This window comes from Chiloscyllium punctatum, chromosome 2, assembly GCF_047496795.1.
Source record: "Chiloscyllium punctatum isolate Juve2018m chromosome 2, sChiPun1.3, whole genome shotgun sequence".
NCBI lineage: Eukaryota > Metazoa > Chordata > Chondrichthyes > Orectolobiformes > Hemiscylliidae > Chiloscyllium > Chiloscyllium punctatum.
In genome coordinates this window covers 62,933,613-62,951,069 of record NC_092740.1, presented here as the reverse complement: position 1 = coordinate 62,951,069, position 17,457 = coordinate 62,933,613, and the positions used below count along the sequence as shown (strand labels likewise).

Genomic DNA, 17,457 nt, shown 5'->3' with positions numbered 1-17,457 from the left:
TAATGGAGGATTGGCAGGTGGTCAAAAAACTTAGAGAGCTGGTGTGGATGAATGAGCCTCCTGCAGTGTAATAATTCTACGATTTATTGACAGTTTTACAAATTGGCTCGATCTGTGCTCAAGAGTTCATGACAGCTATCTGAAGCCAGTGATTTTAAAACCATTTTAGTCCATGAAAACTTCTTGTATTAAAAATCAGATGATGGAATAAAGAGTTGACAGCCTTTTGTCAGCATTATCATAACACTTTTTTGGAGGTACATTGTGATGGAACTTGTATTGCATCTAATTAATACGGCACCACAGTTAGAGAGGTTTGACAATAGAACTAGTCATATCAATTGAGAAAAGATCCTTTGCCTCTAATTTGACTCCTTCAATTTTACAAAGCAATAAAACTAGGAGACTTCCTGCCACTCATCCTTTAATAATTTCCACAGTAATTTTGGTTTTAATTCAATTTCAGAAAAAAATTACTCCCGTGAACTGACCAACAGAAACTTGTTGCAATCAAATGGCATCAAAATGTTTTCTCAGAGATCTATGTGGAAAATACATTGTCAAGGTGAGATGGAAATCCTTTTTTTGAACAACATAACATTCCAAATCATCTCATATCATAACCAACCATGAAACACCTAGAATAGCTCAAGTTTTGTACAGAAAAGTTGGCAATTCAAACAAATGCACTCACCCAAGGGGCAGAAGGCACAATCAATGTGAGGGTCAACAAATCAACACAGCAGTCTTCCAGTGATTGGTTGCATCTAATTGCCTGATTTAGCAACCTAGCATAGAAAACACTTGGAAGGATGCGACAAACTTGATCGTGAGATTCTTGGCCTGGCGCAAGAATAAGGCTCAGTGTATGTTTGATTTCATTCAGATGTCTGTACAGTTTGCAGAGCTTTGTTTCCAAGACAGACTACAAAACATTGGAATTAAAAAGAAAAATGTTATCAAATTTACTGAAAATCAAAACACAAGAACTGCTGAATATAGACATGGTTCTGGATAGTTTGTTCTACAGAGAAAACAAAGGGAACCAAAACTATAATAAAAAAAAACAAGTAATAAATATGAAATTGCATATGGTAGAAAATGAAATAGAACTGAAAAAGTGTTTGAAACACAACTGTTCAGACAGTAGTTGTGGACTGAACAAATAAATGTTTAGGCATGTACAATTCATGAGATGCTGAGTGGTTTACTTTGCAAATCTGGCACTTTCTTTTGGCAAAAGTAAACACCTATGGGAAAGATGTTCATTACAATAATTTGGTCAGTGGTCATGCTAATACTTTAAATGAATAAGCAAGTGAATTTATAAAGCAAAAATGTCAGGGCCACAAGTTTTTCATTCAACTAAATTGAACAATTGTCAGAAAAAATTAAATTAACAGAAGAGACACTTTAAAGAATGTATAGTCTTCTGCAGTTCTGAATCCTCACCAGTGAACACTTTGCTGAATAATTTTTAAAGATCCCAGAAACACGAGTAATAATGAATTCTCTGAGCCACCCATCAACAATCCTTCCACATTAATCTACCAAAACTTAATTATCAGTCAGATGCTGTAGTTTAAAACCAATGGGAATAAACCATCGAGAGATGTTACATGTAGTGTCAATTTATTATCAATATGGCTAGTAAAGTAGAACAATATTGTTGCAAACATGCATCATGTTTTAATTTACAGTATAGTATTATTGACTAGACATATATTTCAAAAGAATCCTTTCAAAGCAAATGTCACTGACAATGGCAGTAACAATGTTCCATTTGCAAAACAAAACTGAGCTGCTTGAATGGAGATACTGGACAGAATCTTCCCTTCTCCTGAACAACATGAGCATTGGTGAGTCAGTTGGGAAAATATGATTCCACCCTTGGACTACTGTCTTTGTGGAGTTTGCACGTTCTCCCTGTGACTGCATGGGTTTCCAGCGGGGGCTCCAGTTTCCTCCTACAGTCCAAAGATGTGGAAGTTAGGCAGATTGGCCATGCTAAATTACCCATAATATTCAGGGAGGAGTAGGTTAGGTAAGTTAGGCATGGGGAAATGCAGGGTTACGGGGATGAGATGAGGTATGCTCTTCGGAGAGTTGGTGTGGACTTATGGGGCCAAATGGCCTGTTTCCACACTGCAGCGATTCTGTGGATTCCATGGATATGGCAAGATCGGAAAATGATATCCCTGATGTCTGAAATGTCCAATTTTCCAATCAAGGTTTTACTGACAAGATGAGAATTTTGTTATTGCGTAGCAAGAAGACTATTTACATATATTAACATGTCATAATCTAATCTCATTTACATGGAGCTTCCTATTTCGCCCAGCAATTCAGAGAAACTAGAAGATGACAACCCCTGACATGAAAGTTTGAGCAGGTACATGGCAGTTTTAGCTTGCCACTTGCTTCTCTGGGCTTCCACTTTGGCCAGCATTCTCCAATATCTCAGGGACTTGGATTTTAAAGTAAATGAAGATGGGTTTTGATTTTAGTGCTGTTTCCTTAACAAGACTCTTCCCGTCAGATCAAAACGTAGCTGCCCTCATATATATATACCATGTAAGCCTCAAAAGAACCCACATATTTAGACAATATGGATGGCAACGCACACAATGATCTATAGTATATTGTTCTATAAATCCTATACACATTTACATGTTTTAGTTTACCTTTGTATTAATCTGAAAAAATTCTCTCTTGGAATTGCAAGTCATGCTAGGGATGGACAACAAATATATATGAAGTATTCTGCAGCAAAATAGTTTTTTTTCTTAAATTAAGAACTTTGTGTAAACATAAACTGGAAAACATATTGATGAATTTAACACCAATGGTTTGCTTTGTAGTGATACTCATAAGGTTCACCACTGAAGAAATATTTTTTATGAGATCATGCGAAGAAATTATGCTAATATATGCTATTGACATAATCATTTTAACCAGATGTATAAGCTAAAAGATCTGATAAAAAGCATGTCATTGGATAATTGCCACTGCTACATAGCAAATGAAATAAAGAAACAGGCCATTTAGCCCAACAGTCCATGCTTGCATTTGTGCTCCACTCAAGCCTTACCATCCTTTCTCATGCAATTCCAATGATTAAACCCTCATTTCCCTTCCCTTTCTTAAGTTTATCTGGATTTTCTTATTCATCTCAACCATTCCCTGTGGCAGTGAATTATACATTGCCATCATTTACTAGGAAAGACGTTCCTTTTAAAATTCCTCTGATTTATTTGTGACTTCTGTTAATGGTGTACGGTTCATACTATTATTACAAGTGGAAACACTTTGTAACTATATAAAAATCTCTTCTTATTTTGAAGACCTCTATTAGGTCTCCCCCTCAGCTTTGTCTTTTCAACTGAAAAGAGTCACAAGCTGTTCATGTCAGATATGGGAGTTTAGGGAGAGTTTATGTGTGACTGAGGATTATATCTGAAATAAATGCCGTTGGTTGCGAATCCCATCAGATCGAATGGACCAGTTGGAGTGACAGTTAGAGGCAATGAGGAATTCACAAGAACAAGGGGGTGTGATGAATGGCAGTTATAGCAATGGAGAAAAGTAGCAAATATAATCACATAGATGGGTTAACTCCAGGAAAGGTAAGAGAGGTAGGCAGGTAGTGGCTATCCCCATTTCAAACAAGTACACTGCTTTGGAAAATGTAGGGAGTAATGGATTATCAGGGGAATGTAGCAGAAAGAGCCAAGTTTCTGGTATCGAGACTGGCTCTAATGCAATGAGGGGTACATCGGGTTCCAAAAGATCGATTGTGTTAGGTGACTGTCTAGTCTGAGGCACAGACTGATGTTTCTGTATTCAACAGCGATAAATCATAATGGTGGGTTGCCTTCCTGGTGCCAGGATCAAGGATGTCTCACAGAAGGTGCAGAATGTTCTCAAGGGGGACAGGGGCCAGCAGAAGGTCATTGTACACATTGGAAACAATGACATAGGAAGGGAAAAGGATAAGATTCTGAAGGGAGAATATAGAGAGTTAGGCAGGAATTTAAAAAGGAGGTCCTCGAGAGTAGTAATTTCTGGATTACTCCTGGGATTACGAGCTAGTGAGAGTAGGAATAGGAGGATAGAGCAGATGAATGCATGGCTGAGGAACTGGTGTATGGGAGAAGGATTTACATTTTTGGATCATTGGAATTTATTTTCGGGTAGAAACAACCTGTACAAGAAGGACAGATTGCACCTAATTTGGAAGGGGACTAATATGCTGGCAGGGAGATTTGCTAGAAGTGCACGGGAGGATTTAAACTAGTAAAGTTGTCGGGGGGTGGGGGGGAGGTGGGACGGAATAGTGAGGAAAGAGAGATCAATCTGAGACTGGTACAGTTGAGAAAAGAAGTGACTCAAACAGTCAGGACAGGCAGGGACAAGCAGTGAACAAGACAGGACTGATCAATTAAACTGCATTTATTTCAATGCAAGAGGTCTAACAGGGAAGGCAGATGAACTCAGGGCACGGTTAAGAATATGGGACCGGGATATCATAGCAATTACAGAAACATGGCTCAGGGTTGGACAGGACAGGCAGCTTAATGTTCTATGATACAAATGCTACAGGAATGTCAGAAAGGGAGGCAAGAGAGAAGGGGGAGTGGCATTTTTGATAAGGGAAAGCATCACAGTTGTCCTGGAGGAGGACATTCCCAGAAATACATCCAGGAAAGTTATTTGGATGGAACTGAGAAATAAGACAGGGATGCTCACCTTATTGGGATTGTATTATTGACACTCTAATAATCAGTGGGAAATTGAGAAACAAATTTGTAAGGAGATCTCAGTTATCTGTAAGAATAATAGGGTGGTTATGGTAGGAGATTTTAACTTCCCAAACATAGACTGGGACTGCCATAGAGTTAAAGGTTTAGATGGAGAGGAATTTGTTAAGATTGTACAAGACAATTTTCTGATTCAGTATATGGCTGTACTGACTAGAAATAGCGGAAAACTTGATGTACTCTTGGGAGATAAGGCAGGAAAGGTGACTGAGATGTCAGTGGGGGAGCACTTTGGGTCAGCGATCATAATTCTATTAGTTTTAAAATAGTGATGGAAAAGAATAGACCAGATCGAAAAATTGAGGTTCTAAATTGGAGGATTGCTAATTTTGACAGCATTAGACAAGTACTTTCAAAAGCTGATTGGAGGCAGATGTTTGCAGGTAAAGGGATGGCTGGAAATTGGGGAGCCTTCAAAAATGAGATAATGCGAGTCCAGAGAGAGTAAATTCCTGTTAAAGTTAAAGGAAAGGCTGCTAAGTGTAGGGAATGCTGGATGACTAGAGAAATTGAGGGTTTGGTTAAGAAAAGGAAGGAGCATATGTCAGGTATAGACAGGATAGATCAAGTGAATCCTTAGAGAGGATAAAGGCAGTAGGAGCATACTTAAGAGGGAAATCAGGAGGGCAAACGGGGAAACGAGATAGCTTTGGCAAATAGAGTTAAGGAGAATCCAAAGGGTTTTTACAAATACATTAAGGACAAAAGGGTAACTGGGGAGAGAATACAGCCCCTCAAAGATCAGCCAGGCAGTCTTTGTGTGGAGTCGCAGAAGATGGGGAGAGACTAAATGAGTATTTTGCATCAGCTTTTACTATGGAAAAGTCTTTGTGTGGAGCCGCAGAAGATGGGGAGAGACTAAATGAGTATTTTGCATCAGCTTTTACTATGGAAAAGGACATAGAAGACATAGAATGTAGGGAAATAGATGGTGACATCTTGAAAAACATCCATATCACAGTGCTTGAATTTCATAAAAGTGGATAAATCCGCAGAACTCTGTGGGAAGCTAGGGAAGTGATTGCTGGGCCCCTTGCTGAGATATCTGTATCAGCGATAGTCACAGGTGAGGTGCTGGAAGACTGGAGGTTGGCTAACGTGGTGCCACTATTTATGAAAGGTGGTAAGAACTAACCAGAGAACTATAGACCGGTGAGCCTGACGTTGGTTGTGGGCAAGTTGTTAGAGGGAATCCTGAGGGACACAATGTACATGTATTTGGAAAGGCAAGGACTGATTAGAGATAGTCACATGGCTTTGTGCATGGGAAATCATGTCTCACAAACTTGATTGAGTTTTTTGAAGAAGTAACAAAGAGGATTGATGAGGGCAGAGCAGTAGACATGATTTATATGGCCTTCAGTAAGACATTCAACAAGGTTCCCCATGGGAGACTGGTTAGCAAGGTAGCTATTTGCATACAGAACTGGCTCAAAGGTAGAAGACAGAGGGTGGTGGTGGAGGGTTGTTTTTCAGACTGGAGGCCTGTGACTAGTGCAGTACCACGAGGATCAGTGCTGGGTCCACTACCTTTCGTCACTTATTTAAACGATTTGGATGTGAGCATAAGCAGTATAGGATCTTGATCAGCTGGGTCAATGGGCTGAGGAGTGACAGATGGAGTTTAATTTAGATAAAAGAAAGGTGCTGCATTTTGGGAAAACAAATCTTAGCAGGACTTATACACTTAATGGTAAGGTCCTAGGGAGTGTTGCTGAACAAAGAAACCTTGCAGTGCAGGTTCATAGCTCCTTGAAAGTGAGTCGCAGGTAGATACGATAGTGAAGAGGGCTTTTGGTATGTTTTCCTTTATTGGTCAGAACATTGAGTACAGGAGTTGGGAGGTCACATTGCGGCTGTACAGGACATTGGTTCGGTCACTTTTGGAATATTGCGTGCAATTCCGGTCTCCTTCCTATCGGAAGGACGTTGTGAAACTTCAAAGGGTTCAGAAAAGATTTACAAGGATGTTGCCAGGGTAGGAGGATTTGAGCTATAGGGAGAGGCTGAATACGCTGGGGCTGTTTTCCCTGGAGCATTGGAGGCTGAGGGGTGACATTATAGAAGTTTATAAAATCATGAGGGGCATGGATAGGATAAATAGACAAAGTCTCTTTCTGCAGTGGGGGAGTTCAGAACTAGAGGGTATAGGTTTAGGGTGAGAGGGGAAAGATATAAAAGAGACCTAAGGGGAAACCTTTTCATGCAGAGGGTGGTATGTGTATGGAATGAGCTGCCAGAGGAAGTGGTGGAGGCTGGTACAACTGCAACAGTTAAAGGTATTTGGATGGGTATATGAATAGAAAGGTTTTGGAGGGATATTGGGCTGGGGACTGACAAGTGGGACTAGATTGGGTTGTCATGGACAACATGGACTGAAGAGTTTGTTTCCATGCTGTATACCTCTATGATCTACCTAAATAAATTACATCTATTACATTAGGTGGTTCTCTGGACTTATCTATCATCCTTATTAAAAATAGGTAAAGTGTTAGATATTTTCAAGCTAATTATTAATTGTGAAAGATAATGCATTTATCTCTCCTCAAGATTGTTTTAAAGTGCAAACTGTCCTGATTATATACTCTTTGATAAGCTTATTTATTATATATCCTCTTTTTATATTAAATGCTTTTGTATCACTACCATGATCTTATAAAGCTTTATGCAGAGAGATATTACTCTGTGTCTCAGTGCCCAGAAAGGCTGAATGCTTTCAAATGTGGCACAGTCAGTAATTTTTCTGGTTGGTGCTGTCAGGAAGGAACCTTACCTGCCAGCCATGAACATTGAAAATCACAGGCAAGTTGCACTTCACTTCCCCAATTTGAGCAGCTGGCAGCCAAGATTCCTGGCTGGCAGCAAAATTTCAGAAAATCCATCCTCACATATTTTGATGATGCTGGAGCAATGGAAATCAGACAGGAATGTAGAGATAGAGCCAGCTACTTTATCTATTTACTTTCAGTTAATAAAGAAACATAGTTGCAAATAACTATTTTGTTGTAAAGACTGTGAGTTTGTGTCAGAAGAATATGCAAGTATTAAATCCAAATGGTTTTATCAATCTTTAATGTATTTTCTTTAATATATTCTTTTCTTTAATATATCTTCACTTTTCATTAATATTTCATTACTCAACAAAATCCAAAAGTAGCTGTTGACAGAAATAAAAGGCCTTCATTTTTAAAATGTTAGCTAAAAATGTTTAATTTGTAATAATGCTCGCTAAATAAACTGTAACCTCATAATTTAGCATGAAGATTCATATAATTACACTTTTTTATACCACAAGTCTATCAACATTACTGGTCACCAGAAAGTTAATGCTGTTCACAAAATTCACTTTAAGATGACAGAAACTGTGAACTAGCAATAGAATTACAAGCCACATCTTCAAAAATACTGTTAAAATATGAAATACATTATTAATACTTTTCGTTTGCATTAATACAAAAATTACTAGTTTAATTTGAAATTCTAAAATTGAAAGTTCTGTTAAGTCTGCTTTGATTAATGATAAAGGAGAGGGCTTTGTCTTTGCATCAATCATGGTTGGCTCTGCTCCCTTTCTCCTTCTCTTTGGAGGAAACTAACTGCTGTCATTTGTTGAATGTGTCAAAGAGGGATGCGGGAACTTAATGACCTCAACATCTGTTCTTACTGGTTACAGAATGTTTTAAGTTATAAAATGGGCGTCAATCCCAGGGAGCATATCCCTGAAGTATGTTCCTGTACGCCAACATATGGTTCATGGTGAAATTTGTTCACAATAATCATGATTGTTCCATGTCAATGACCATAGTGAGACAAGCATAACCTTTAATTGAATTGTTAGAAGGCACAGAATAGTTGGATCAGAGCATGTAGAAGAAGTTCTATTTTAAAACAAAAAATTCTGCATGTATTTTTATATAGTACTTTGATATTATGGGTTATAGCTAAATCACAATATTTGATCAATTTTGAAAGCCAATAATTAGATTTGATTGGAACACAGACATTTCTCTACAAGGTTTCTGTTCTTCAGCTTCATCACTGGTGGGAAGGTGTAGATTTATTGCAGCAACTTTCCAGCTGCATTTTCAATGACCCATATCTGTGGGATTGGTGATAGTAGGACCTCAAAGTTAGGGGAAAAAATCTTGCCAATCTAGCCCCATAGTATGTTCCCATCACAGTGTTCTGCAGAAGTTGAACTGATGTTTCCAATAGTAATCCGCCAATTTGTATGCATCCTCCCAAAGACAACCGGATTTTCAAGCTGGTGCATGGGATGCCTGGCATATTAGGTGGCTCCAATCTGTTTGGAAGCGTCCATTCTAAAAAATATCCATAAATGCAGCAGTGGTCTGAACTGTAGGGGCTCTACACTTATCTCTACTTTCCTAGCCTTACTTATCCGATTTGTGGGCAGTGATCAGGCATGGAAATTTCTTAGGTCCTTTTTAAATAGCTCAGCACCACTCACTTTTGGCAGTGGGGCCATTAATCTTTGACTTTTGAAATTATTCATTCATGGGATGAATAAGACAACATATACTGCCTATCTCTAATTGCCTGGAGATGGTGATGGTCAGCTGCCTTTTGAACTGCTGTAGTGGAGGGACACCCACATTGCTATTAGGAAGTGAGTTCCAGCTTCTTTGACCCAGAAACAGTGAAGACACAAACATAGTTCCTAGTCTGGATGCTGCATGGCCTGGAGGAAAATTGCAGGCAGTGCTGTTCCTATGCATCTCCTGGCTTTATTCTTCTAGGTGGTAGAGATCATAGGTTTGAAAGATGCTGTTAAATAAGGGCTGGCTAGTTACTGCTGATTAGCTTCCTACCAACCCTCAGATGTTGGGTGCTGCCAACCAACCTTAATTGTGTGGCAAGTCCTCTGTCTGCAAATTGATCAATCCAACAATGACCACAACAGGAATATAAATCTCAAGCTATGCAGGTTTGAAGCCTTGTAAGAAACATGAACTTTGGTCTTGGCCTATGAACAAAAGTCCTGGCCATGCATTCTTTATACTTCCAGTACAAATTCCTTTGCTCACATATATTGTGGACACTGCCCAAGTAAGTTGTCATGCTGTAATTACATAGCTCTGCAATGGAAGCGTTTTAGCTCCTGTACTGGGAGGTAGGTATATTTACAGGGTAACAAATTTGCAAATGCAGTTTCTATTATAAAACTTGGTCATTGACATTTTCAATGAAAATAATTAACAGCAAACGTAAGATAAAATAATTTTAAATTTATCACTAGTTACGAACAGGCAATAAATGGTGGCCAGCTCGTGATATTCATGTCCTATTAATGAATACAAATAATTTCTGCATTATTACACATGTTCAGCTAGTAAGAGTTATTATTCTCCCACCTTGTTTTATACTTAACAAGACAGAAGGTCACATCTATTATTATAGTATGTCTTGAATTTTTCAAACTTAAGCAATTGTAACTGGTTGAGGTGTTAACTGCTCAGACATTTTGGTTGGAAACACCTTGTTGCCTGTATATGGATGAATTGCTGTACTTGGGCTATCTTTTGGCAGTATCTGCGAATGGGTTCAATACTAATGGCATTTCCTCAGTTTCAGAATGAAACAACAATCAATAAGCAATTTATGATCTAAATATAAAATTGACTTCATCAATAAATATATGAACTCACAAGGACTTAAAACAAGATTTTACAAAAGTGAAAAAAAGTTTCTCAGCCACTTTTTTCATAATAAATTAAGCAACCAGAGCTAAAAGGTCTACTCACTTGCAATGTCATAATTTGCAAATAACATAGAAAATACACAAGAGTAACAAATTATTCAAACCCAAAGAAAACTACAATGACTAAAAATTCTTTCTGAACACAAGTTTTCATTGAACTATCACAATATTTCAATTTTATATTCCATCTTTTCAGATATTTTAACCATTTTCACCTGGGCAGGTAGGTATTCAACCTATCCACAGGCTTCTGTCAATTGCAATTACCAGTTGGGTGAGCAAGGTGATCTTCTGTGCTTTGGATAGCCATTACCACAAAATGGTCAGAAATATTTACATTCAACTGCTTCATTCTGTGATACATTAACATACTAATTGTGCACAATTTCGGTCTCCTTATTTGAAAAAAAAGATACAACTGTTTTAAAAGATAGTTCGAATAAGGTTCACAAGACTTATTCCTGGGATGAAGAAAGATTGAATAGGTTAGGCCCCTAGTCTTTGGAATTAGAAGAATAAGAGGTGACCTTATTGAAACATAGAAGATACTGAGAATCTATGTCAGGTGGATAGCTGGAAGATATTTCCCCTTGTGGTGGAGTCTTAAGAGTGAGATGTCTTAAGATAGAAAAGAGGAAAATTATTTTTTCTCAAAAGGTTGTAGGAAGATGGAAGGTAGTAGACAACGGGTATTTAAATTTATTCCAGGTATTTTAGGGAGACTTTTGATTGACAAGGAAGTCATGGATTATAAGGAATAGACAGGAAATTTGAGCTGAGACCACAAACAGATCTGCTATGATTTTATTGAATTGTGGAGCAAATTTAAAGAGCTAAGAGGCCTTTCTTGCTTCTAACTCAGAGAGTACTATGTTTAACAAAGGTAATTCTTGCATTGCTTCTCTAATTTTATCATTATAAATAGTTACCATTGGAACATTCCACAAATAAAATTATCATGATCAAGTTAATAATCATTTGAAAGCTAACATGACATTTACAAAATTTTAAACTGCAATTGTCAATTAAAATGCCAGGGTAACCACTGATAGAATGTAATTTATTGTCAATGTAAATACATATTAACATTTACAGACTGGGGCTGGTTTGGAATCAAAGGCTGATCTTTAGCTCATATTATTGCAGCACAAAAATTAGGAATTTAATTTATATATTAATATTAATGCATAATATGACTTTAGATGCACTAAAATATTCAAACTACTTTTTTTTCACTGCAAACCACCATTTTATGCTGCTGTGTTAGGGAGGAACAGCTGTCCACAGCTAAACTAGGTGCGTGACCATTCCCCAAGGTATTTTGTTTTACTTAGCTGCAGACTAATTGGAATCTGGTGGAGTGAACGCAAAGACTGAACATGGTCAGAAGTCTTTTCTAGTAAAAAAGAGATAAGTTCTTTACACAAAGGATGGGCAGAATGTTCCAGCTGTTGGTAGCAAATTACATTAAAAACTGGCAGAATTTTTAAAATCTATCATGCAATTGTGAGTAGCAATGTTCTACTATATTTTAAAATGCTTCACTCTCTCCAATGATGCTAAATTAAGAAAATCTGTCGCATTGTGGGAAAAAACCCCTGAGCTTTCTGGATAATGATATGAAACATGGAACACTTTAAAGCACAATATATTATTTTTGGACTGCATTGGAAACACTTCGAGTATCTAGAGCTGAACTTGAACATCTGTTATATTTAGTCAATAAGCAGGTGTATGACATGATAGAGTGCACTTCATAAATAATTTAACTTGGGAATAATTTACAACTGGATAGTCAAGATACAGGTTGAAATAGTGTACTCAAAAGTTCAATCTATGAAAACTGGAAACTGTCATTGTGAATTTGTTCCAGTTGGAAACAGACAGGTCAACACCTTGACACAAGGGAAAAAAAATGCAATGCACTCTTCCACCCAATTTCTGTGACATACATAATGCTTTTCCATCAGACACTTCAAAGTCACTGCATTTGCAGTTAGTATTGAACACAGAAGAGCTGGAAAAATTGGATTCTATAAAAGTCAACAGCCATAAAGGTCACAGACACAGCTGCACAATTTGAGCTGTGTCTCCAGCATTCAATTGTGATTATTGTCATCAGTTTGATTCTACTCTGACTAATAGAAGTCCAGTAAGCTCCGCTGTGAAGCTCTCATGCAGGCATGTTCAGGGAGTAATTCAAAAATTTAAACTGTCAATATTATTTGTTTTCTATGGTGTTTAGTGAAACAGCTGCATGTAAATTATATACTCCAAAGAGAATTGAGAGACATACGATTTTAATGATTTATCCAGTGAGCAACATTGTATAGTGCTTCCTCTTGAAAATACATGGTTGATGGGAAGTGACGATAGGGAGAAATGTACAAGCTATTGGAATCTAAGGAACTGAAAGTTCTGCAGAAATTATAAGGCTGGAGAAGCTTTCAGAAATTGTGAGGGATGATGCCATGAAAAGTTTGAGGATGAGAATTCTGAATAGAAACTGTTCGGAGACCAGAAACCAAATTGGGCAGCAAGGACAAGAGTGATGGATGCAATCGCCTTAGATATGAGAGTCACAGTTTCAGATGAGATGAATTTACAGAGTGGGGTCGATAGTAGGCTGACTAAGAAAGCACACAAGCATTTAGAGAAATCCAGAGATGAAAACAGAAATATTAATTGTGCAGCTGCTTTTATTCTCATTTAGTTCAATAGTTATTGATTTTCTGATTCAATTTGTCAATGTTAAACTATCCAGTTCAACACTGATAGACTGAACTAATTCTTCTTAGATTTGCATTTATACTTACTACATACTGAAGGTTCAGGTTATCCATCTTGCCATAGCAAAGATCTAGGAGAGTCACAGGTTGGTTAATCAGATTCCTTCCTGACATTAGCCACATCATGGAAAGGTTTTCAACATTTGCTGCCTAAAATAATTTAAAGTATAAATGTTCAAAATTAATATCACAATTTTAATTCCAACAATAATAAATCATAATGGTACATGTATCCCCATGTATTTTAGGCAAGTAGTATAATAAAGTGATTTAATCATCCAAATATGACAACCTAAAACTGTCAAATTTCCAATCTCTTTTGTAGAGGCAATCTAAACTTTTATTCAATGTGCTACTTCATAAAATTGACCTTTTTTATAGGCAGAATAACAACAGCAGTTAAACTAAATCAGCCCACTGAATAACTACATCAAAAATTTACAGAACAAAATGCAAAATGCTAAATCTTCTGCAGCGTCCTCCCCACAGCATGCAAAGCAGATCTGGTATTGTGTGCATGATGGAAAGGTTATCAGGTTTACGAGAAACACTGAATTTCTAAAATTTAAACCTCACGAGATTTAAATAGAAATACAAAAGAAACAATAGCAATGACATCTTTGGAATTCCACATGATGTCTTCAGGAGATTAGTTATTAATGGCCTAAAACATTATGTTGAAAGACATATTAAATCTGATATTAATTACAACAGCTATTCTATTTTATATGTCAGAAAACAAAATAACAAACCCTCCTGCCATTCAGTTTTTGGTTCAGAGGCGGAACTGCCTTGAAGCAATTTTTCAAAGTACTTGTTCAAACTGCAGGACAAAAATAAGAATATTCACACCTTTTAAGAAAAATGTTAAGCATTCAATTCAGCATATTTTCTCCCTCTGATGTGATCCACAAGAAACATGGGAAAGGAAAGCCTGCTTGCTCAGTGCCTGCTGGGAAAACTTCTAGAAAGGTCCAGGAAGAATGGGTACCGTTTCCAATAATTTCTCATGGTGCATTCCAGTTTTTGGAACCATTAAACTTGATCTCTAACCCATTCTACTCAGATACACTAAGGGCTGAGAATTAGTGGCTGTAGACAAAAAGGTCAAAAAATTTTTTTTGCATGGAATTGTGTAATTCTAGCACCATCTGTGGTTATTGTGAAATCCTCCAAGCTACTTCAAATGGGAACAGTTATTCGACTTCATGTCAGTAAAAACATTAGTTTTTCTTCTGTTTCCTTTCTGTTACAGGTGTACCATCCTTTATCCGATATCCTTGGGGCCAGTTGTTTTAGGAATTTCGGAATTTTTCGGATTTCAGAATTAATGACATTTTCACAGTGAAATTAAAAAAAACGTACCAAACAGCTGACACACATGTGACTAGGACAAGTGCTGAGACACAATTGATGCCTGCCAGAGCTGGGCCACGCTGCCACGTCATATCTGAGTGATGTGCATCAAGTGGGTGTGAAGTTGGGTTACCTGTTTGCACGCCAAAACAACCTTATTATACAAAAACAAACTTCACAAAAGAAATTTCGAATTTCGGAGCTTTTTGGATAAAGGATTGCATACCTGAACTGTCAAGGAGAAAGTGAGGACTGCAAATGCTGGAGATCAGAGATGAAAATGTGTTGCTGGAAAAGCGCAGGTCAGGCAGCATCCAAGGAGCAGGAGAATCGACGTTACGGGCATGAGCCCTTCTTCAGGAATGAGGAAAATGTGCCCAGCAGGCTAAGATAAAAGGTAGGGAGGAGGGACTTGGGGGAGGGGCGTTGGAAATGTGATAGGTGGAAGAAGATCAAGGTGAGGGTGATAGGCTGGAGTGGGAGTGGGGGCGGAGAGGTCAGGAAGGTTAGGAAGGCGGTGCTGAGTTCGAGGGTTGGGACTGAGACAAGGTGGGGGGAGGGGAAATGAGGAAACTGGAGAAATTTGAGTTCATCCCTTGTGGTTGGAGGGTTCCTAGGCGGAAGATGAGGCGCTCTTCCTCCAACTGTCGTGTTGCTATGGTCTGGCGATGGAGGACTCCAAGGACCTGCATGTCCTTGGTGGAGTGGGAGGGGGAGTTGAAGTGTTGAGTCACGGGGTGGTTGGGTTGGTTGGTCCAGGTGTCCCAGAGGTGTTCTCTGAAACGTTCAGCAAGTGGGTAGCCTGTCTCCCCAATATAGAGGAGGCCACATCGGGTGCAGTGGATGCATTAAAGATGTGTGTGGAGGTGCAGGTGAATTTGTGGCGGATATGGAAGGATCCCTTGGGGTCTTGGAGGGAAGTAAGGGGGGAGGTGTGGGTGCAAGTTTTGCATTTCTTGCGGTTGCAGGGGAAGGTGCCGGGAGTGGAGGTTGGGTTGGTGGGGGGCATGGACCTGACGAGGGAGTCAAGAAGGGAGTGGTCTTTTCGGAATGCTGATATGGACCCCACCACCAGGGATATATTTCCCTCCCCTCCCCTATTAGCATTCCGAAAAGACCAATCCCTCCGTGACTCCCTCTTCAGGTCAACACCACCCACCAACCCAATCTCCACTCCCGGCACCTTCCCCTGCAACCACAAGAAATGCAAAACTTGCGCCCACACCTCCCCCTTTACTTCCCTCCAAGGCCCCAAGAGATCCTTCCATATCCGCCACAAATTCACCTGCACCTCCACACACATCATTTACTGCATCCGTTGCACCCGATGTGGCCTCCTCTATATTGGGGAGACAGGCTGCCTACTTGCGGAACGTTTCAGAGAACACCTCTGGGACACCCGGACCAACCAACTCAACCACCCCGTGGCTCAACACTTCAACTCCCCCTCCCACTCAACCAAGGACATGCAGGTCCTTGGACTCCTCCATCGCCAGACCATAGCAACACGACAGTTGGAGGAAGAGCGCCTCATCTTCCGCCTAGGAACCCTCCAACCACAAGGGATGAACTCAGATTTCTCCAGTTTCCTCATTTCCCCTCCCCCCAACTTGTCTCAGTCCCAACCCTTGAACTCAGCACCGCCTTCCTAATCTACAATCTTCTTCCTGACCTCTCCGCCCCCAGCCCCGCACCCTCACCTTGACCTCCTTCCATCTATCGCATTTCCAACGCCCCTCCGCAAGTCCCTCCTCCCTACCTTTTATCTTAGCCTACCTGAACTGTCAAGTAAATGGAACCAATGCCATTGTCTTCAGTTTCCATGACAAGATATTGATTTCATCCCTCTCTAAGGCTGAATCAATCTGTTCTGATTCCAAGATCAATTTCCAAAAAACATGGGTGCACCTAGTCATGGCACAAATAAATAACTCTGCCCACCTCCACCCACATGTCGGCTCATTAGCTGCTGAAACCTCACCTATGTCTGTCTTACCTCTAGATTTGAATATTTTAATGCATTCCTGGCTTGTCCCCTGTATTGGTCATACAAAATTCATATCTTTAATCACACTAAGTTTAGTTCCAAGCATCAGCCCATATCTCACTGGTATACATTGTTTCCTGATTAAACGACATCTCCACAATAAAATTCTTATTCATCTGTCCAATTCCTTTCATAGCTTTGTCTCTCTCTTTCTCTTGATATCTGTATTATTTAAATTCTGATCTCCTCAGCATCCCTGACTCTAAATGCTCCATTCCTGCTGGCTGAGCCTTTAACTTCAAATGCCCTATGCTTTTCTTCTTATTTAATTGTGCCAGCATCACAGGGTAAAGTCCATATTCAATGGACATTTACATGAATGGAACTAGCTAAACCAGTGTGACCAGCTGAAATTTTGGGGTAGTATTTTCCATTTTGAAGTTAAAGCACAGTGAGAGGGTTAAGTCTTTTGGTGTGGACATCAAACTCCTCAAAGGCTTTAGAATGGACAGAGAAAAGTGGCAGCATTCCTGTGATAATGGGGAGACATCAATGGATGAGCAACCCAAAAAGTAATATCGCGCTTTGCTCTTCTTGGATGAACAAGAACTCAGATACATTGCACTGCATAAACTTCACTCCATCTTCAACAATTAATTAGTCTTTTTCTCTTCTGCGGGCTACAAGTACAACCCACAAATCCTCAGCAAAGAACAGGTCACTGCCTAAGTACCTCTGAGGAAGAAATGTGTGAAATCTCAAAAGGACATTTGCAAGATGTTC

At 39.1% G+C, this 17,457-nt stretch overlaps 1 protein-coding gene across 5 annotated transcripts in view; it reads right to left on the bottom strand.

Annotated features, from left to right (window-relative positions):
* LOC140484720 (uncharacterized) overlaps window positions 1-17,457 on the bottom strand; it is a 144,784-nt gene that overhangs the window by 34,247 nt on the left and 93,080 nt on the right. For 4 of the 5 annotated variants that reach the window (XM_072583484.1, XM_072583513.1, XM_072583522.1 and 1 more), the window contains 2 exons: window positions 13,359-13,481; window positions 695-925 (listed from right to left, as the gene is read on the bottom strand). In XM_072583484.1, coding sequence (XP_072439585.1) covers window positions 695-925; window positions 13,359-13,481 — 354 coding nt within the window. The remainder of the gene's footprint in view (window positions 1-694; window positions 926-13,358; window positions 13,482-17,457) is intronic. The other variant, XM_072583494.1, reaches the window with a different exon arrangement.